This window comes from Tetrao urogallus (assembly GCF_951394365.1).
Source record: "Tetrao urogallus genome assembly, chromosome: 3".
Lineage (NCBI taxonomy): Eukaryota > Metazoa > Chordata > Aves > Galliformes > Phasianidae > Tetrao > Tetrao urogallus.
Window position 1 is genome coordinate 15616034 of NC_136815.1, and position 23201 is coordinate 15639234.

The 23201-nt window shown below is 32.8% G+C and overlaps 1 protein-coding gene across 3 annotated transcripts in view; it reads left to right on the top strand.

Annotated features, from left to right (window-relative positions):
• Positions 1-23201, top strand: part of CSMD3 (CUB and Sushi multiple domains 3) — a gene marked incomplete at both ends in the record, with an annotated part of 527537 nt that overhangs the window by 218473 nt on the left and 285863 nt on the right. For 2 of the 3 annotated variants that reach the window (XM_079533061.1, XM_079533062.1), the window contains 3 exons: positions 5998-6075; positions 12125-12212; positions 22137-22261. In XM_079533061.1, coding sequence (XP_079389187.1) covers positions 5998-6075; positions 12125-12212; positions 22137-22261 — 291 coding nt within the window. The remainder of the gene's footprint in view (positions 1-5997; positions 6076-12124; positions 12213-22136; positions 22262-23201) is intronic. The other variant, XM_079533063.1, reaches the window with a different exon arrangement.

Sequence of the window (23201 nt, forward strand, 5' to 3'; positions counted from 1 at the left end):
ATTTTCGTAGGTTTTCATCTGTACATTAAGAATAAACTAAGAATTTGCACAATTGAAATTGAAGTGTTTTACATTAAAGTAAAATCAAAATACATGAAATGTTAATATAAATGTGAAATGCATATGTTAGGTTATAATAATATGCCTATTACAAGTTTCACTGAAGTATATCACTATGTTCATTGAAAAATCTGGAGATCTGTTGTGCATATAGACCTAATTCTGGAGTAGGTATATTGAATTAGACATGCCTGGAAGTATGATATGCAGTTTATTTGCCATATTTGAAACTAAGCACTGAGAAGACCAGAGAATGTCATTAGAAATAGTAACTGCTGCAAAGAAAATCTGCCATAATCAGATTTTGAAGTTCTTGAACAATGAGTGATTTACTGGTTTGCACCACTCTGCTCTAAACTGTATTCCAAACTGCCTTTTGTCCCATTAGAAAGCAGTAAATAACTCATTTCTTGGATAAAATAAATCCAGAGAATATTCTTATTGTTGTAGATTATACAATTCTGAACCTACAACTACCTTTAATGTCAGCTTGTGTTCCCTAATATTTGGGCCCAGTGCAAAGTGGAAAAAGTGATCATGATTTTTATTTTCTAAGTAACAGAAATGTGGGAAGAATTTTTATCATGTAAATTCAGAGGGGAAAAAAAAATTCTTGAGACAATGTAGTGTCAAAAACTTTTCTGTAGCATGCTCAGGCAACTGCAGATGCATTTAAATGAAAGTGGAAAGTGAGAAACAGAATAGAGTGTTTGTGAGGGGGCACACAACTTGCCTTTGTTTCCAGAGATCACAGAATCACAGAATCACAGAATTGTAGGGGTTGGAAGGGACCTCCAGAGATCATCGAGTCCAACCCCCCTGCCAAAGCAGGTTCCCTACACCAGGTCGCACAGGTAGGCATCCAGAATATTTTCCAGATATTGCATATTTCATGAAACACTATATAGGAACATACGTAAGTCAATCTGAAATTAATGCCTCCTATTTATTTCCGTGAAATTACAATAGATACAAAGATCACAATAACACTCTCTGATAGATCAAATTCTCACCTATGAAAAACTTTTTCATCATAATTATCAGCAGTGCATTTTCACTAGCAATGGTCAAGAGCCTACATACCATTCTTGTAAAAATCTTTACCAGCAGACGTGACTTGTCACGATTACTGAAATGTATTACCTATCTGCCTCACTCTGATAATATCCACTGGTTTCCAGAAATTTCAGCAAGCGTCAATGAATGTCAATGTGTGCAGTATTTTCCACTGAAGGAATTATATTCCGCACCTTTTCTTCACTGCACTTAAATGTCAGATGTCATATTGTCAGACTGCCCCTCTGCTGCCATCTGTTGCGTGTCAAAAAAATGTAATGGATATTAGTGAGAAGGTTCAAACCCTACTACCGTACAACCAATATCAGCCTCTGATTTTGTGAGCCAGTGTAATAAAGCTTTGCTTAGAAGTGCTTGAAATTTCAGTAACTTATATGGGAAACTATTTTAAATAAAGACTAAAACTAAATTATTCTGAACTTATTTCAGTTTTTATATAAATTGTCTAGCATGTACATGAGTCTATTCCGTTATCTAAATCTCATGTGCAAACTTCATGCATGGATTTACTTATTTTCATAATTATTTGTACTCTTCTTTCTTCAATAAACCATTTAGATCCATCTTCTATATTTGCAGAATATATTTCCAGCTTTAGAAATAATTGTGTAGTCTATATAATCTTCTCTTGTGTATCAAAGCCGTTTGTGGGGAAAAAAACCACAAGTGTGGTGAATGTATGCTCCAAGGTGGATACCTGAATAGTTTCCAGATTTTCAGAATTTTTAAAAATAATTTCTGAATCAATATCAAGTAGATCTGATGGTACTGTATACACTCATCAGATCACATGATGAAAATTACTTTTATGACTGTCAAAGACTTTATGGTAGATGTGCACCACCAATTCTGCTCAAGCTAAATAAACACAAATACATATATTTAATTATATTTAAATTTAAGAATTAAGACAACAAAATCAAAATAAAACTACAAGCCACAGCTATTTAAAGTAGTATTAAATAACATTATGAACTTTCTACATATAGCAAGGGAGATATGGATATACCAGATAGCTCTTTACAGGTTTGAAATAGATTTGACAGTCTTTACAGTTATGTAATTAAACTGAGATACTATGGGTTAATTCTAATGCAGATATAATAGACTTAATAACTTATTAATTTTGGTCTCTGAACAGCTTGATTTCTTTGATCTAGCTTTTCACTGTTATTTTGAAATTGATTCTGAAGTAGATTGAAGGTCAGGGCATAAATAAAACTTTGTTTTCACATCTGTTTTAATTTGTGCTCTAGTATTCTCTAAAGCACTGGAGGATCTTATCTCTTCTTTCCATCTGCGCCAGTATGCCATCTCAGGGGTATCTTGTTTGTTTAGAGTCATCTATTTGTCCTGTGTCTTGGCTGTTAAGAAATATGAGAATAGATTAGTCTGAACATGTTTAGCTGTTTGCAGCATTATCACGTGTGAATTACCTGGAGAGAAAAGAGGGTATAAAAGTTTAAACTCATCTCATGAGAAAATAGGTATCCAAGGCCAAATAAATAGAGCTCCTAAATTGTCTGTTTCTCCCTGTGATATAGCTTAGATGTGAAGCATGAATCTACCCTTTGAACCCTACAAAAAATGAACTCCACTGTGCTTATTGTCACACGCATACTAAAATTGTTTTTAAACAGTTTACATTTTCTTCCCTGGTGTCCACACTGGTATTTGAAAAATAATACCTAGTTTTGAAAGTATTAAAAAGTAGACTTACTGTGGTTTCAGCTTTGTTGTTTTTGTTTATTTGTTTGTTTTTGGAAGGGGAGCTATTTTTGTATGTATGTATATATACACTGAGCCTAACACACTCTTTAGCAACTAGGCATGTCTATATCTGCTTCTTCACTCTATAATCTTAAAGTACTCTTCAATAAGCTAGCATACAAAACATAGTTAAAAGTTTCTTACAACTCTGTGAATGTAAAGAAAAATCAGAGATCTTGAGTTTCTTGCTTTCCTCGTATTTAACAGCTGTGGCAAAGTGACGCAAATAGCTTTAAGAAAGATTGAATGGTTTGGGTTGGAAAGGACCTTAAGAGCCATCTAGTTTCAGTCCCCTGTGATGGCAGGGACACCTCTGACCTGGCCTTTAACATTTCTAGGAATGAATTATCCACAACTTATCTGGGCAGAGTATTCCTGTGCCTTCCCACTTTAATAATAAGGAATTTCTTCTCAATTTCCTATCTAAATCTAGCCTTTCTTAGTTAAATCCATTACCCTTTGTTTTATTGTTATATACCCTGACAAAGAGTCCCTCACTACTTTTCCTGTAGGACAGCATTAAGTACCAAGATGCTATAATGAGATCTCCCATAAGCCCTTACTTCTCCAGACTGATCAACTCTCAGCCTGTCTTTGCAGAACACCTGCTTCAGCTCTCTGATCATCCTTATGATCTACCTATGGACTCATTCCAATAGATCCATTTCCTTATTATGTTTGAGGCCCTAGAGCTGGAAGCAATACTCCAAATGGAGTCCCAAAAGGGCAGAGCAAAGGGGACAATCACATCTTATCACACTTTTTTCATGTGGTCCATGATGTGGTTGGGTTTCTGGGCTGCAAGAGTACCTTGCCAATGTTTTTCATCCAGTTCTACTTCCAAGTCCATCTTGGTGTGATTGCTCTCTATCCCTTTATCCCCCAGTCTGTATTGATGTTTGGGATTTCTATGACACAAGGTGTGGCATTTAAACTTGAAATTCACAGTTGTTTCACAGTTCCACCGTAGATGTGATCTCTCTTTCTCATGTATGTAAACTGAGGATATATTATATAGGTGCTTGAAGATGAAAAGAAGAAAAACACCATCTTCTTTCTTTGTTATGTTGATATGATGATTTATGAAAATAAAGGACACATTGTATTAATTGAAACCCATACCAGCAACTAAGATCATGCATTCAGATCTACTCCCGTTTTACTTAGGTGTTGCAAGAATACCTAAGTTTCTGTCTTCTGATCAATTCCGAATTATTTTATGTTGATGCTCTGAGTAAGCCTAAAGTAACTTACAGCTCTACATCTAGATTAACATTTATGTACATACAGCATACTAGAAATCTCACACAATGATGTGAGAGCATTGCTTTTATTTCAGTACATTTGTGCTGAAATACTGTATGAACATACATTTGTCGTGTCCATGACTTCTTCTAACTACATCATTGTTATATGAGCTTCAATTATTTGAAATAAAAATTTTCATAGTATTTTGTGGCAACAGATACATTGCACTCCTGCACATAATGTACTTCCCAGAATCAATGGCAAATGTTTATACATTATTATGATGATGATCATTTCATGTATTGAGATAGAAGCCTTAAAAAAAATAAATAAATTAAAAGCTGTAAATAAAATGTAGGTACTTAGAAGAAAGTACAGTCTCTTCTATCAGAAGTGTAAGAGTACCTCTTCTAATTTCTCAGTTGTCCTATAAATTGTCTGCGTAGCATGTTTTCCTGACTTTTCTTATGCTCTTGTGCATGGTAATGATTACAAATCACTAAGGCCATGTGTTTTGCCTTGATTAACTGCCTTTATCAAAAAGACAGTCCAAAATAAAGGCTTTTGTTGTTCATATAGTTTAACATTGGGATTGGAGGCAAGGTGAGATAAAACTTCCTTCCACAAAACTTTGCAAATAAGGATTTTCATGCAAGGAAAAGTCAGCTGCAGAATCAACAGTAGAACAGCATACTGTATTTAGTTAAAACAATAACTTTGCCCAGTATGCTTAATTTAACAATGTGATGTTTCTTCTCTGAGTAGAAGATTTCAGTTTTCTATGGCAGAAAGATCATAATACAGATACTAAAATCTATATGTTTCCTGAATAAACATGATTCTTCCATCATGAAGCTTCAGTCATAGAGAGGGTAGATTTTTAAAAGTAGTGGAGCCATTTCAACATGGAGAGTTAATCTGAGTATCTATAAATCTTGACAATATATTCCAACATGCTGATTTTAAAATGACTTTTGTGGACTGTAACAATGACTTCCTTAGTTATTTCCTCAACTTTGTCTTTTTACCAAATTTAATACTAATTTTTAATGTATATTTTGAAATGTGTAAAAAAAGCCAAAATATGTTGACAGAAAATACATTGTTATTTATACTGCTACTAACATTTTTCAGAATATAGGCAGAACGTAATATATGTCCTGTATTGCTTGGACAGTAATGAAATTCAAACTTAAGGGTAGATTTTGGATTCCAGTGTGTATTCAATAAGATGTTGTGGATGACACTTTTTTTTTTTTTCATGTTAAATTATGCATTACTGGAAAGCATAATTGAACTAAAATGTGCCTCCATGAAAAAAAAAAACAATTTCTTAGGCATGATAGTATTCTGTAATTTTATTTATTTTATTTTTTAATTTATTTTTTTTTATACAAGGGGATAATCACTAGTCTTTATTAATGTAGTGAAAATACTAGTTAAAATTCAACAGTTTATAAAGAGCATTATCTATTATTGTTTTTATTTTCCAGGTTCCATAAATCTGTGATAGTGTTTTATACTATTTATGGTGCATGGAAGTAAACACTTTGGTCATCATTTTACTCTCAGTTATGCAGGAGAGACAAATAGTTACAAATCTTACTTCCTTCATTTGTCTGATGAAAAATTTGGTCTCAATACTCATTCTAGTACATTGCTTCCCAAAAAAAGGAACAAAATACGAACTTGCTAGGTAGATGGTACTCTAGTTTATATACAGTTCCATTATACATTTTGTCTAATGAAATGAAATATTTTAGACTCTATTTCCTGATACATGTTTTTTTGTTTGTTTTTTTCTTTTTTTTTTTGTTTGTTTTGTTTTTGTTTTTTAATTAGTGAAAAAGGCCATAGATTTTAAATCTAGAGGATTTAAATTGTTTCCAGGGAAAGACAACAGCAACAAGTTTTCTATCTGTGAGTGTACTCCTTTTTTTGTTACTTTTTTCAAGTGCAAGAGTGAAGTTTGTGCTGTGTTGTTTGTGTGTTTATGAAATTGTTTATGTATTTATATGTATATAACTAACTTAAATCTGTTTCTCAGTCTGCATGGTGAATTTTTAAATATGGTTCTACTCTAAAGGCAGACCTTCTATAAATCTGGCATTGTAGAATGACTTTTTTCTTTACCAATGTCACATTAAAATTGAAATATTTACAAATAAATCAATATTCAGCCTCCCAGGTGTCAACTGAAACCCAGGAAGAGAAGATCATGTTATTTAATCAAAAATTTGTATGAGTAGAAAAATGCTATAAGTACTGAAATCTATCTTTATTTACAAACATGCACTTGTGTATTTTTTTCAAGTGATGCATATGAGTTCCCTTCCTGAAATCACTTCTTCTTCATTAACTTTGACATTTTGAACAGATTAACTAACTGAAAGTTTCAAAATTCAGGATATCCTTTGTGCCTTCAGCATTAATTAGACAAAAGTAGAACCTGAAAGTTTTCATCATCGTACAGGACTGAGTTCTAATTAACACATGAGGAGGAGTCAGAAAACTTTTAACATAAATTAAGCAGTGATTTTATATACAAATATATTAAAGAAAATATATTTTTCAGAGAAAAAGGTGCCATTTTTATAGAGATCTTTTTTGGTCTAGAACCACTTTTTGAATACTTACTATTGATTAATTTGAACATGCTTAGCATATATCTGTTTATACTACATTGTTATTCTTCACAGGAGTGGAAGGACACACTCTTCAGGTTCTTAGGTTAGAAATGTTTGTACTACTTTTTTTTAAAGTTGTCACAGGTGGATTCAGTGTTCAGGAGTTAGCAGGGCATATTGGAATATTTTTTTAAATGTATTTCTCAGTTTTAAACTGTCAATATGATAAACACGTTGTTTTATTAAAAAGGTGTCTTCAAGCAGCAAGACCCTTTAACTTTTGCTAAATAAGAGAAATAAAGTAAAATATACTGCTGTTTAGTTTTTATTATGTAGCGTATTGCCACATTCAACTTTTCTGTAACCTTCATCATCTAAATAGTTCTCAAAATAATTTTGCTTTATTTGAAAATAATGTCTCAATATCTCTGAAAATAAGTGTTCTTTTTATATAAATTGAGTGACTGCAAAGTACAGTGAATATGCAAAAATATATAACTGCAAAATAAACACAGTAGTGTTTATTCCTAAGTAAGGTACATCACTGAGGTCTCTGCCTGACAATTCATCTCTGCTTTCATAGTTACGAATTAGAAAAGTAGTACAATGGTTGATAAAACAGATTGTTGTTCTATACAATTGTTTCGTGCAAATCATTGAATATTTTATTATATAAACATTAATAAGGATACTCATTTATGGTAAAGTATCAGACACTCATGATATTTAAAGTCATCGTTATAAAATTAGTCTTGAAAGATATCCATATTATTTAAAAATAATCTTTATATCATTTAAGATATTATTATAATTTATGTAATGCTGAAAATGTCTCTATCTTGATTTATTTGTCTTGATTTATATAGGAGTAAATTACCTATACGAATCACTAATAAGACAAAAACATTATTGTTTTGTATTTTTAGTGAGTTTTATTCTGGTTATAAAAGAGGTAACTCAGATTTTGAAATGTAATTAAGTACATGGTTAGATAGTCACTGTGGTAGGATGTGAAATTTAAGAGAAAGTATTTAAGGTATTTAGCTACAGAGTTAGATAAAATTTCCAATGTGACCTCAGCTGAATCTCTGCATTACAGTAACATGTAGGGTCTTTTGTAAACATGAAGGATGACTGTCATTCAGATGTTAATAGAAATAAAATACAGTTAAATTAATACCTACCATTACGTCTTGTATTATCACAGTGTTTAGAAATTATCATCTCATATGGGTCTTTCCCTATTATACTTTTTTTGGAATGTGACAAGTAACTAATATAATGTCATCCTCCTTATTGAGAAATTATTTCACAAAGATAGGCCCCAATCCTGCAAACATTTATGCACATGCATTGTTGAAATGCCTTAACTTATCAGGTTTACTCTGTAAGAACAGAAGGATGGCATCAACAAAGTTGTTTTGCATGTAGTAAAGCTAGAATGGTAATAGTTGATACAGTGGTATACTCTGAATAAAAGTAGGCATCAATTTCATTTTGCAAGAGCTGAGATGAAACAACTAAGTAAATATAAGTCATACAGGGATGCATTTCTATCTAGATTAAGACTTCGAGGTTTTTTATTCTCAGTTTGATGATCAGATCATGAACGAATGCTTTCCTACCTTTAACTCATGACAGGAAACCCCTTTACTACCTACTATCAAAGGGAATGTAATTGCATGCAAATATTAGATGGATAGATAGATAGATACCTGGAGAACTGTGTGAGAGATAAATTTCACAAGACTGAAAAATAAAGATTATCTGGAAGCATTAACTTGAATATACAAATACTGAGTGTTTGTACATATATTTTTGGAAAAGTAACTAATAGAAAATAGAATGGATTTATCTGGACTTAAACGTTTTACTTACTTGGGACCAAAGCTGGAGGACAAATCAATTTTATGACATATACACAAATTTCAGTTCTGAAGTATTGCTGTCATATATAGAATCAAAGAATAATAGAATGGTTTGGGTTGGAAGAAACCTTTAAGATCATTTAGTTCCAACCTTCCTGTTATAGGCAGGGACACCTCCTGCTAGACCGGGTTTCTTAAAGCCCTGTTCAGTCTGAACTTGAATGCCTCCAGAGTGGGGATTCAAAATCTCTCTTGGAAACCTTTTTCAGCATCTCACCACCAACACATGAAAGACTTTCTTCCTAATATCTATTCTAAATCTACTCTCTTCCAGTTTAAAAATTTTCCCTCATCCTGTCGCTATGTGCTGTCTCTCCCCAGCTTTCCTGTAGGCCCCCTTTAAGTGCTTGGAAGGCTACTGTAAGTTCCCCAGGGAACTTCTCTAGGCTGAAGAGCTCCAGCTCAGCCTTCCTTGTACAACAGGTGGTCCAGCCTTCTGATTATCTCTGTGACCCTCCTCTGAACCTGCTCCAACAGCTCCATGTCCTTCTAATTTCGGGGTGCCCAGAACTAGACGCAGAACATGAGAACAGAGCAGAGGAGCAGAACCACGTCCCTCCACCTGCTGATCATGCTTCTTTTGATGCAACACAGGATGCAGTTGGCCTTCTGGGATGCAAGAACACACTGCATGCTCATGTTGAGTCTTTCGTCATCTGACACGCTCAAATCCTTGTTGCTCTCAAGCCATTCTCTGCCCAACCTGCATTTGTACTTAGGATTGCCCCTACCCATGTGCAGGACTTCCACTTGGCCTTGTTGAACTTCATGAGTTTGGCATGGGCCCATCTCTCAAGCCTGTCCAGGTCCATCTGGATGGCATCCCCTCCCTCTAGCATGTCAATTGCACTATTCAGCTTGGTGTCACCTGCAAACTTGCTGAGGGTGCACTCAATCCCACTGTTCACGTCACCTACAGAAATGTTAAATAGCACTTGTCCTAGCAGCAATCCCTAAGTGCAGCCAGTTCCTTATCCAGTGAGTGATCTATCCATCAGATTCATCTTTCTCCAATTTGGTGACTAGGATGTCATGCAGGACAGTGTCAAAAGCTTTGCACAAGTCCAGATGGTACATGTCAGTTGGTCTTTCTTTATCCACTGACGCTATAAGTCCATCATAAAAGGATACCAACTTTGTCAGGCAGGATTTGCTCTTGGTGAAGCTGTGTTGGTTACGTCCAATCACCTCCTGATTTTGCTAGGCACAGAAGTGAGACTGACTTGCCTGTAGTTCCCTGGATCTTCTTTTTTTCTCTTGGAAATGGAGGATATGTTTCTTTTTTTCCAGTGAGTGGGAGCTTCACCAGACTGCCATGACCTTCCGAATATGATGGATAGCAGTCTGGTAACTTATACCGCCAGTTTCCTCAGAACCTGTGTGTGGATCTTATCCCACAGACTTGTGGACCTTCAGGTTCTTTAGATGATCTTGAACCTGATCTTCTTCTCCCAGTTCTTACATTTGCTTTCTGCAACTTGGATGGCATGGTTAGAGCCCTTCCTGGTGAAGACTGATGTCACTGAGTACCTCAGATTTATCTGTATCCTTCATGGCCAGGTCTCTAGTTTCCTTCTGGTCCACATCTTCCCTGGCCTTCCTATACTGATTTTGTTACTGTTGTTATTTTAATGATTTTCTTTAACATAACCCTTTAGTTTATCATTTATAATTACAAATCGGTTTCAAAGTGTATTTTCAAGAAAGAAACTTTATACAAAAGATGTCAAAGACCACCATGATTTTTCAAGTTACCATTTTTTGCAGAAATTGCAGAATATAATAGATCTTTTGCTATTGATCTTTGCAGTGAGAAAGAGAGAGAGAGAGAGAGAGTTGGATTTTACAGCAAAAAACCAAACCAAACCAAACAAACCCCACAAGAATATTCACTATTACCTGTGAAGGGCAAATGTAGCATACAAAAGTAAAATGATTACTTGAAATATTAAAACATGAAAAATGATATAACGATATTTTATGTTTATTTTGTTCACAGTAAAGAATTTGTGTGATACGATGCTGTCAAAAAAAATGACATTTTAAAAAACTTCCTTGGTATTATTGTCCAGCATCATGAATGAGTTTACAGCTATATATTTTATATACATTTAGTGTCAGGGAATTTAACTGACAGTCACAAAACTAAGAAGGCATCTTTTTCCCTATTGGTTGTCAAGCATAATTCATTTACCTTCCTGAATTGTGGAAAATGGCCGAGTGAATCATCTCTACCTAAGCTTTTAAGGTTTTCTTCAATTATAGTGACCGCTTAGGATGATTCTGAATTTCTCAGGTCTTGATATAGACTTTGGATCTGTAAATATATCCAGGTATTTCAAAGACAGTTCACTGCTTGTCTATTAATTTCTTCCTAACTGTCTGTGGAATGCAGTTTATGGCATTGTAATTGTCAGAAATACATTTATTCCAACAGTGGTAGTAACTTGGTTTTCTGTAGAGAACGTCCTTTTATCGCACCTAAAATACCGGGGGAGGAAACCCTCTAAGATGGATGCTCTCTGAGGAAGTGCCCTCCTAATCCAAAATGCCCTGAGTGTAGCTATGAAGGGGTTGCATTTGTTTGCTATTAGAACCAGTTTGATAAATCTGTTGGGGCAGTGGTCTGGTTCCAGTCCTGGCAAAGACTGAGTTTGGCAGTTTTTCTCACTAGAGAAGAGTAGTAACTTGACATATTTTCCAACCCACTGCAACATTTTCATTTCCTCAGAGGTAACAAAGCAATTAAGGGGACAAGTTAAAAAAAAAAAAAAAAAAAAAGGGAAATAAGCCAAAGGCTAAGTTGCTGCTTACAAAGTTTTGGAAAAACATACTGACTGAAAGATTCACAGAAATTTTATCTCTGAAGATTGATTTTATTTTATTATAAGATAGAAGTATGCCAGTCGAACCGGCATTTTGAGCTTATCCTCAGACCACTATATATTGGAGATATAGGACAATTCTCTCAACATGAATGTTTTATTGCAATTCAAAGAGAAAAAGTCAAATGTTAGCAGAGATGAAATGTATTAGATTATGTTCAGAATAAAATATAGCAACCTTGATGAATGCTCCTTGAAATATAAATTTTTGTAAAAAAATAACCATAAATATTTCCATGTAGGTTTAGTAATAATGCAAGCAAACAAATTAGCAGAAGAGTACAAATAATAGAAGGGTTACAGTTTTTTTCTTACTATGCAGAAATACATGTATTATTTATTATAGAGAGAGGTATTATGTATTGAAACTAGAAATTATGTGGATGATTGTATTCTATAGAAAATATGTTTCAAATGACCAAAACCATAGGTAATACGCTTTTACATGTTTGTTAATTGCTTAAAACTCTGTTTCCTAAAAACAGTATTATTTTGTTTGTTTGTTTGTTTGTTTTGTTTTGTTTTGCAGTAAATGAGGGAGGTATTAAGCAGGCATCCAATCTGTGTCCAGATCCTGGAGAACCAGAAAATGGAAAACGGATAGGCTCAGACTTTAGGTAAAATATAAAACCTATCTATCTTTGTATAATTTCTCTATTACTGAACTTGCTGAAAATTACTTGAAAAATGTATCTTTTCAAAACTTATCACTGCTCTTAGTAAAAACTGAAATACAACTCTATAAAATTACATATGGCAATATAAACTTTGGTTTATATGCAGAGATGAAATATGTTCTGTACTTGTACACATCTGTGTATCAGAGAATGTACATCTCTGATCTGTAAAACAAAACAAAACACAATGAAGACTCACAAATGATGTTTCAGATATTATTTTAGAAATATTCTTTATAATCTAATGGAGAATACTGTGGTTTTTTACAGCATATTTTGATTTGATATATGTAGGTCTATTTTCGTAGCAGTCCTCATGTTATTTCAATACTCCTTATGCAGACTAACTTTTTTTAAAAAAATTGATTCATACCAAAACAGTTGTGAATACTACTATATAAAAAATGAAAAAGGGAAGTAAAAAAAAAAAGGGAATTGTGCCATGAAACTGTATTTTGTTTCTAGCAAATTATTTAAATTTCATTCTTTGCTGGCTTTATAAAACATTTCTAAAATGATTCCAAAGAATCAAAGAGTCATATCTTGCCAGTGATATTCATTCAATATTCATTAGTCATTCAAAATACATTCTATGGTTTTTTTCTCAGTGAATGTATATGACTCCTACTGTCAGTAACAGTAGTGAATTTATGAGTGAATAGACACAAAAAATGTGTCTGGATTTCCTTTAATCTTTACTAGAGTTTTTTGGTTGTCTGCTATTTGATTAGGTTTTGTTTTGATTTGATTGTGGAATATTAATTTTATCAGATAATAAAATGAATGAAGGATGTGTGTTATATATTTGATACATATCCAAATTTTGGACTGTACTGAGAGAATGAATCTTATGCTATGTTCTTGCTATATGCTATATGCTAATTCAACATTTTCATCATTTTTACAAATCCTATCAAAACACCTAAGTGAGGAAAGAGGAAAGGAAATAGGCAGGAAGCAAATTTATAACTTTTAAATTAATTGTTATCATTACATATAGTTATGTTCTGTATTATACAGCACACTTCATAACAACTGAAGATAGTGAGTCTTAAATTAGTATGGGAAAAATGCAAAAGTTTGACAAAATCATATTATTTCATTCTTTCACGTAACTTCTTGTACATTTTTTTTTTTTTGTTTAGTTTGTTGTGACTTTTCTCCCTGCAATCAATCTGAATATAAGATTGACAGTGACATCCTAAGTAAATGTGTTAGCTGGCAGTTAGTTATTATCATCTCTTAGTTAGTTATTATGGTCTCTTTTTCCCTGCTTCTGAGGGAAAAAAAAAAAAAAAAAAGCGTTGTAAGTAATTTTACCTGGAATGTCATTTCTGACATTACCTGACAAAGAAATGATTTCTCAATATTTTCAGAGAAATAAAAATAAATGAATTGTATTTCTTAATTGTTATGCTTTCTAGAATCATTACTTAGATCAGTACTTCATATTTTGACATCACAGATACATTTTGATAAGACTTAAACATTGAATCTGGAAGTCCTTTCTAGTTTTGTGAATGCAAAAGACTTACCTGCATGGTTACTCTAATTAAACTTTTGTGAGGGCAGCACTTGGAAGGAAAGATGATGACAAAATGATAATCTCTATTCTAAAGGTGTAGACGAAATACTAAGTCATGGCTTGAAACAGTGATTGAGCACCTGGTAGGAAGGCTAGGCCAACTTAGGGGAGCTCAGGTACAAGGAGAAAGCATTGAAATTATGTGTAAATAAAATACTATGTATATAACATGCAATATATACTAAAATAACAAAACATTTTCTGAAGGATTATTTTTTCTGATATCAAATTATATAAATCAGTGATTTTTTTTTTTTTTTTTGAAACTGTCCCCACAGTATCGGTGAAGGAAGGTAGGCTTTTCTATGAACTTCAGTGAATGCGCTACTTAATGCTTACATGTATAACAGAAGGATAAATCCTTTCTCACCATAATAGAAAACAAGAAGAATAACAAAACCCTAGGGTATTTCAGATGCATATACAAGACATAAATTAGCTTATACATGCAATATAAACTGGAAGTTAAAAAAAAAAAGTAGAATTGTAAACTGAATTTGATCCATTTTGTGACATTAAAATAGTTAAAAAAAAAGTGCTGTTTTCAAAATGAAATAATTGGAAGATATAATAATTGTGTTCTTGTAGTACTGGAGGGCAGGAATATTTACTGACAGAGAAGATATTTCTTTCCTTAAACCAAAGATCATACAAAAAAATATTGGTATAATTAATCCCTAATTTGATCACTTTATGACATTACTATGAATCCAATCTTTTTAGAAAGAAGTTAGAAAATATTTAAAAAAATCAAACTAATACTGAATTGTTTATCTTTCTATTTAATGGAGATTCCAGGAACAGTCAAAAATACTGTTAACTTTGAAGGCAGAATTTATGATTCTTTCTAACAAGTTAGATTGCAGAGCAATAATATCTTCTGAAAGCATAAGCTCCTCAATGTCTTCACTGTCACCTCAATTTTACATTTCATATGTCCTGAAACTAAATCTTTTTCTCTGGAAATTTGAATTTCTGTAGTTCAATTTCTTCAAATATAAGAACTATCTGGTTAGACTAGTCTGAGAACAAATACAATCTAGCTAAGCATCTCCTTAATAATCTGTCTCCTCTGGCTGCAGTTGTCAGAAACAGCCCAGAATGTATGTTATTACCTGTATAACTGTTACCTGTTATTTAGTAAAAGAAACATTTTTCCCATTGTCAGTACTAATATGGAAGATATAAAAAAAGTTTTAATATGATAATTAGTTTTCTCTTGGTCTTGGTGGTTGTGTTGTTATTTTGTTTATTTGGTTGTTTGGTTGTTGTTTTTTTTTTTTAAATTGTTAGGCTTTGGAAGCCTTTTTTCTTTGTTTGAAGTGGAATAAACATAGCCAAACTGAATCGCAGTTGGGCAGTATATTATTACAAAACAAATATATTTCTTTCACAATATCTTAAGGTTCTGTCTTCATTAAATTAATGACTGAACCTATCCCTAATCTTCCACGTCTTTTATGTAGTCCAATTAAGTGTTCAGAAATGAGATTCAGATCAAATTTGAATCCTGACAGAGCAGAAAACTGTTAAGACAGCCACCAAGACGCTAATGTGATCTTAAAAATACAGATTCTATTGAGGCAGAGAAGTATACAAAGTTTATATTCAAGGCAGTTCTTGTTGGGGTCCACTTAGTTTCTTTAGTGTTTTATGTCAAAAGATTAATACAAACAAAAAATTAATCTGTGAGCAGGCATACATGAGGGAACACACAAGCTTTTGCTGAAATGCAGCCTACACGTTCTATTGAGTAAGATCTGACTGTGCAGAGCCATTTGGTCATCATTATAATGTACTTACCAGCACATCCCCACAGTTATGTATGTCAGATGATAAAACCAAACAAACAAATTTAATCTCATATTAATTAGGTTATAGACATTTTTGTTTAAGTGCCACTGGATGCTGTGGCGTATTTCTTTGAGTATCTAAGTGTTTTTAAGAGTTTTCGCTAAATGATTTAACTGCTGTCATTTAAGACATATGAAGCAGAGTGAAAACTAGCTATCAGTATCTTAGTCTAACATTCTAAGCAACCAATTATGATACTGATTACCTGAATTACAATATAAACAACACTAATTTCTGCTTTTATTGAACGTTGTAAGTTACATTACAGTTCTTTTCTTTGGAAGAATGACTTTGAAGTGTAGCCACATTAACAATCAGTTTTACTCTTAATTTTTTGTAAAGCTTCTCTGAATCGCATGCTCTTCTCTGCATACATTCAAGGTGAATATCTAGACCTTGAAACTACAAACATCCTGAAGCTTTAGCAAAACTCAGAGAGATGTTTTTTTTCATTCAGTGAGATGCAAGGCTAGCTTAAAATGGAATAGCATGTTTCATTTGCTAGTGGCCAGCTGTTTCCTGTGTCAAGCAACTGCTTCTGATAGATGTAAACTTTGTGGGAAAAGCTGAAAACCGAAGAACTGCTGTAATAGAATTCTGAATGGTCCCCAGGGTTTTGGGAGGCATCAGTTTCATCTGCAGTTGAAATTCAGTCTTCACCTTGGTTTTTTCAGCACATACTAAGGAGTAACTGCTATCTGTTTACCAGAACTTTAAAATATTTAGATTGTGTGATATTATATCTTGGAATCCTAACATCTTGTTGTCATATTTCCAAATACTGTATCAGCTGATCTACAGTAAATATTTATATACATACTTTTGACCTTGGACATGTGCTGCAGCTTAGCTGAGCTTTCTTACTGTGACTCAAACAGACTGTTAGATTATATCTGTAGATGATAATTACTGATCAGTGATGTGTAGAAAGTTATTAGTTCAAGAAAATTTGATTCACTATGTGGCTGTGAAATCTTGTGTATAGCCTCAGTTTCTTTTACATCAGATGGAGAAAATTATATGTTCACTGTAATACTGATTATTCATGTATGTTATTATTAAAATGTATCATAATATCCGTTTTTTGATTTCAACAAACTTCAAGAGATGATGTTTCTGTTTCTGGGATGTTGTTTTTTTTTTCTCTTTGGGCAGAAAGGTGCTTGAGGTTTGGAAAGTGTAGGGTAATACGACAGAAAATCATGTAAAACATGTAGATTACCTTTTTGTATACTGAAATGTACACATGAATTTTCTATTGATTCCACAGAATTGGAATAGAACTACAATATAGGAATTCAGAACTATTACATTCAGTACAAAAGTTCAAACTACATAGTATCCTTTTAATTAATCTATCCCAAATATCCAGTACAAAATTTACATGTAAAATTCAATGTAACATACATGTAAATTCAAAACCATGAATCATTTCCTGCTACAGCTTGAAGTTTGATTCCTTGCATAATTGATTCATTTTCAATAATAATTTAAATTACTGCATTAGAGATTTTCTTTACTGAGTTTATATTGTGTTCTCCATAGAGGATTTCCAACTTTGGTGAAGAAGGAGACTTCATAAAATAGATGTGAGATTGAAGTATTTTCTTAAATTAATATAGATTTCTTATTTATTTATTTATTTATTTATAATTCTAATGAGAAATATATCCTTTTTTTTACTGTCAGTTATTTTTGTCCTCTTACAAATATAAACTTTCAGATAAAGTTGTTGAGAGACACAGGTCAAGCACTCTTTTTTTTTTCTTTTAATCTAAGAACAGTATCTTGTATATGTGAGAGTTTTAAGACAGTTACAAACTAATAAACATCTTGAGTTAATCAGATAATTTTTAATTATATGGGTCCTTAAGAGCTCATCTACTCCAACCTCCTTTCTAACGTTAAGACTAAACCAGCTCAGCTGTGGCTTTGTTTAGCCAGTCCTGAGAACTTCCAGCAATGGGTAATCTGTACATTTTTTGCATGCCTTCCTTGTATGAAGTTATGAAGATTCTTGAAATGTAAAACTTGAATCTCCTAAACCTACCATTATGTATTTTCTGCCACAATAGGATAAGTTTGGATTATTCATCTTTGTAAATATTCTTCAGGTAATTATGGCCTTTTATTATCTGCTAATTAGCTTTCTCTTTGTCATACTAAAGACTAGTTCCCTCAACCTTTCACTGTAGGTGAAAGGCCTACGACCATCTTCTCCTTAGAGAGAAATAAATCTGAAGAGCGTAGTTGTAAAGTTACCTGTATGTCATTTTGCCTTAGTGCTAATAAGTACCTCCTAGTATCTGGATGCCCTTTTTGAATGTGAATTGTATGTACCTCATCTACTGCATCTTTGGAGGGAAGTGACACTTGATTCTCCCGCAGTGCAAAATTCAATTATCAAATTCTTTTTAGAGGAAGATAGATTTTGAACTGAATATTGCACTCAAGGAATGAAAGGTTTTGGACGAAAATATCATTACAAGAAACAAGAATAATTTCTTCTATGAGACAACTTCTAATGATTGAATGATTTCTTCCATTTTTTGAAAGAATGCATGGGCAGATAATGTAAGAAAAACATTCATAAATGCTAACATTTCCTAGGCTTTTCTAGGCTTCCTGAGATATTCAATTACTTGGAGTTTGCTTGACAATCTCACATCAGTCCATGTGTCTTTATGGATGCCACTCAGCCTGTTGCAAGACCAGAATGATTATACATTGAGTGTAAATTTCTTGCAGAGTTTCTTCCTTGTCCTTCTCTTGACTTTTCAGACAGGAAGCATTCATTTTATTTTTATTTTTATTTATTTTTATTTTTTTGAGACAGTTTGTCATAGGAACTTGTCTGATTCTTTTGTTTTCTTCCTTAGTCCATTATTTTATCATCTTTCCATCTAACTGCCCTTATTAGATCTCACTGATGTGGCACATGCATCATCAGCTTTCTAAATTTTCCTTTTTTTAAATAAATGAGTTTATAACTCCAGCATGTTTACATTCATGTATTATCAAATATCCGCTTCATATAAAAACTGATTTGGACAAGTGAAGTGGACTGAATAATCTAAATGTTATTCATATTTTTGCAGTAAAAAGAAGCTTCATTACAATTTCCACCCTCTGAAATAATAGGCTTGTACTGATGCTTACAGTTTTGATATCTTCAGTAAATGGAAATGAATTTATGTTTACAAAACAGATTGAACTCCTCAGTGTTTTCTTTTGAAATCAGTCCATGATTATTTAAAGTTAATATATTTCACGCTATTGTTTTTAGATGTTATTTTATTTTCAAAAGGAAAGAATGAAAGATTGTCTGATTGCTTCATCTTTGCTTTCCACAGCAGACATCTTCTGGTGAAAAATCCGAACTTGAGAAATTTATTCTTATTTTCCCAATTTCTACTTTACAAGACTTCTTAACTCTATACTTACTGGAGTAGCTGAATATAGATTTTAAAGATAATATAATCTTTCCATTTTATAATTTTGAAATTTCTTCCATCTCTTTGATTTGCCTTATGTCTTTTTACTCATTAGAACCATATAGAATCTTCTCAGTTGTACCTTGCAAGGGACATTACATGACATTTTCCTCACTGCAACTCTTTGTTGTCCCCTTCTTTTACAAACAATTTCATGTATTTTACTATTCTGATTCTTATATAAAGAACTTTATATGAATAGTTTGTAGAGCTGGTATCTTCTATAAATCCTCTTTTTCTGAGATGTTTCTTTAGGTGACTAAAAAATCAGTAATGTATCCATTATTTATAAGCTATGTCTCTGAAAATCTCAGGCTCTCCCCAGACTTCATCAGCACAACAGACTTTGCTGGACACTACTCCTTTTCAAACAAAGTAAGAAAACTATTCTAACTCCCTTCCATTTAAATTCTTTTTCCTTTTAGTATCAATCTTCTTTACTTAGCAAGTTAACCTCTGGAATATATGCTCAGTCTCTTTCATTTTTTGCTTGTCAACTGGATCAAAATTGAAGTTATTTTTGCAGCACTAAACTGCTTGTATATAAGAAAAGACAAACAGAAAAAGAAGAAAAACCATGAAAACCTGGGGTCTTCTTTCCCAGACTTTGCACAGACTAATGATATTTAGAATTGCTTTGAGCAAAAAGGAACTCAGTACCTTATGAGATCAAATTAGGGCATCAATGCAGAGCAGAACAATCCCTTCTCTCAGCCATTTAACAATGCTGGGCCTAAGGTCTGCCCTTACACTGCCAGGCACATTGCTGTCTCATATTTAACTTGCCATCAATCAGAACCCCCAGAAGACTTCAAGTGGGGCTGTTTTTCAAACTCTTGTCCAACGGTAACTGTCTAGACTGTGGAATACCTTTAGTCATGTGATTTGTGCTAGCTATAAAGGGATAGTTGTTAGTATTGAGCCATCTAAAAATATGAATAATTAGCATATATTTTATTTTTCTTCAGGTTTATAACATACTGCTTTTGTAAACCTTCTCAAGATACTATGTTCTATTGTATTTCTGATTATAAAATGCCAGTCTTAGTTACGTGCTTATGCAAGGAAACACCTTTACACAGTTAGTGTGGAATTTTGTAGTGATGTAAGATTTATTTTTCCATAAAGTTTCATCACACATTTTAAACATGAAAACATAAGTCTTTAGTATTAATCACTGTGAAGATGCTGAAAACGATGATAGCTCCAAAATCCAAAATCCAAAAACTTGCAAAATGCATTTTATTATAATTTGCATTATCACAATACATCAGATATTCAAAATATTAAATCCGAATTCACTTGATTCTTATCAAAATTTCTTCAGTAGCTCTTTGATTTTGTATTTTGGGCTTATTCCTTAATTAGAAAATAAAGAAGGATATTTCAGAATTTTGAGCAGAAACACTAGGTAACTCACTGCAGATGTATAATTCCACTTCACCAGGCTTACATGAGGAATAGAGTGAATAATAAAACACCATTTAATTTAAATTCATAGTGATGATAATTTAGCAAATGAGAATAGAAAATGTGCATTCTGAAAAGCTGTATGATGTAATCAGTTATCCTCTGTCTTTTTTTTTTTATATATAGCATACTGCTGTGGCAGACAAACCAGTAAAAAAACAGTAAGCTGAACTTAGGTAATGTAAGATACTGGTGTCAGAATAAGGCCTGATATATTTTCTGTTTTCAACTCTAACTGGGAATTGAAACAATCGTGATATTTTACAGCAAGAGGAATTATCTCAATAATATACATTTACATATCAAGTTTTTTAACTTTCCTCAACTGAAAAAAAAAAAAATTGTTACCTCAGAAAACACAGATAAAAACTAACCAAGCAAATAAACAAACCAAACAATCTTTTTCCTGCTTTTATTTCCAGTTCTGTACTGTGCCAAATTTGTATCACCAAATGTCCGCACCATGTGGAAAAATTCAAAATCTTTTCAAGCCTGCCCATCACTTCATTAATAGTCACAGCTACACACCAAGGAAGATGTTTTTAGAATCATTTCCTACCATGACTTTCAGAAATGCATATTTGCCTTTTAGCTTTCATTGTCAAGTAGTTGTGGTATTCACATTCTTGTTACTGGGAAGAGTAAAACATATCACATATGTGGAGACAAAATTTTACTGTTAGCTTAACTAAAATCTTAATCTGCTAGGAAAAAAATAAAAATCAGCTATTACTAGAATTTTTACAGTAATACATTCCTAGTCAAAATTGTGCCAAAATTGAGTCAAAATATGAAAAAGTCTCATTAATAATATACCACATCAGTGATATTTGAGAAAAACTTTTCCTTGATATTATACTCCTTTCAATATCTCTCTGGGTTCTAAATTGAAGTGCACCAATCTTTCTCCAGTAGAAGCAGAGGTGAAACAGGTCACCTGTATCTCAAGTCCTTAACCAGGAAGTGTATAATGTTTATAGTGGGATTTTCTTTCTCAGTCATGTGGTTGACATTTTTGGTAATCACAATCTTTCTTGCATGTTTCTAGCTTTGATTAATATAAGTGACTGCTCTTTCATAGAATACTGGAAAATCCTGAGCTGGAAGAGACCAACAAAGATCATCAAGTACAACTCTTGGATCCAGTTTCTTACAGAATGCTTAGAATTGTCAGATCTTTATTATGCAGAAGTCAGAAGTTAGGCCTGACTTACTTCTAGCTCATGTGATTTCCAGGAAAATGTTAACAAAAAAAAAAAAAGTAAACCAGCTCTGGACAAGGAAAACAAAAGAGGTCTGAAGACTGCATAGCTGCAGCCTCTTAATATCAAGAAGAAAAGTAATACTTAATGGGTTACATTAGTATTGTTAAAAGTGTTATATATGTAAAAGGGTGCAAAAATCGACTAATAACTATTTTTAAAAAATGCATCTTCTTTTCATGTCACCGCTTGATTTTAGCTTGGGAGCAACAGTAAAATTCTCTTGTGATGAAGATTATGTGTTACAAGGCTCAAAAAGCATCACCTGCCAGAGGATAGCTGAAGTTTTTGCTGCATGGAGTGATCATAGACCTGTGTGTAAAGGTAAAGAGGAATTTTGATCCTTTTAGTAATTTATTCATTTCAGGTTTATCAACTGCTTGATAGCCAAACCTATTAAATGATATTTTGTAAGTACTTGAAGAGTATAATCACAGAATTGTAGGAGTTGGAAGGATCTCTAGAGATCAGTTAGCCCAACCCCCCTGATAAAGCAGGTTCCCTACAATTTGCTGCACAAGCATGCGTCCAGGAGGGGTTTGCATATGTCCCGAGTTTAAAGTGAAACTAGAAAGAAAAATAAAGTAATAATTTTGTTGGAAGCTAGCAGTTCTGACAAACTTCTGTTTCTATGTGAAACTGATGAATACTTGTTGATTAGATATCTAAAACCGTTATTTATTATTAGAACTTGTAATTGAAAACAAATTAACTTCTTTAAGCTCACTGACTTCATAGAACTTGTTAATTCCACCTTAAAATGCAGAAGACCAATATTCAGAAAGATACTAGAAATTGATGCAAAGCCATTTGGAGAAAAAACAGACAGATGTTATAGATATTATAGTTTGTCAAATATAAAATGTGATGGAGTGCCATTAGTAGCTGTTTTAACTAACTTCAGTGTGCTGTAATTTTGTTCTTTTGATTAACAAGAGGTTTTAATTACACTCTTAGATATACTAAAAATGAAATATAAGGTTTTTCTAGTTTAATAATTATGTGTTCTTTAGGTTTTATGCACAGAACATACAGTAAACATTTTGAGATATTTTTGCATAAGTAGGGTAAATATCAAGTGTGTACAAAATTATGTGTGCATCTGCTTGTTGAATTTGCATATTTGTTTACAAGCCATTTGGGCAAACAAATCAGACCATTGTGTACAAATGTTATTTTATGCAAGAAATTGTCTTAAGAACTGATTCAGCTTTGCAGATAACAAGGGCACAAGTGGTATTAAATATTTCACCTGTTATTGTTT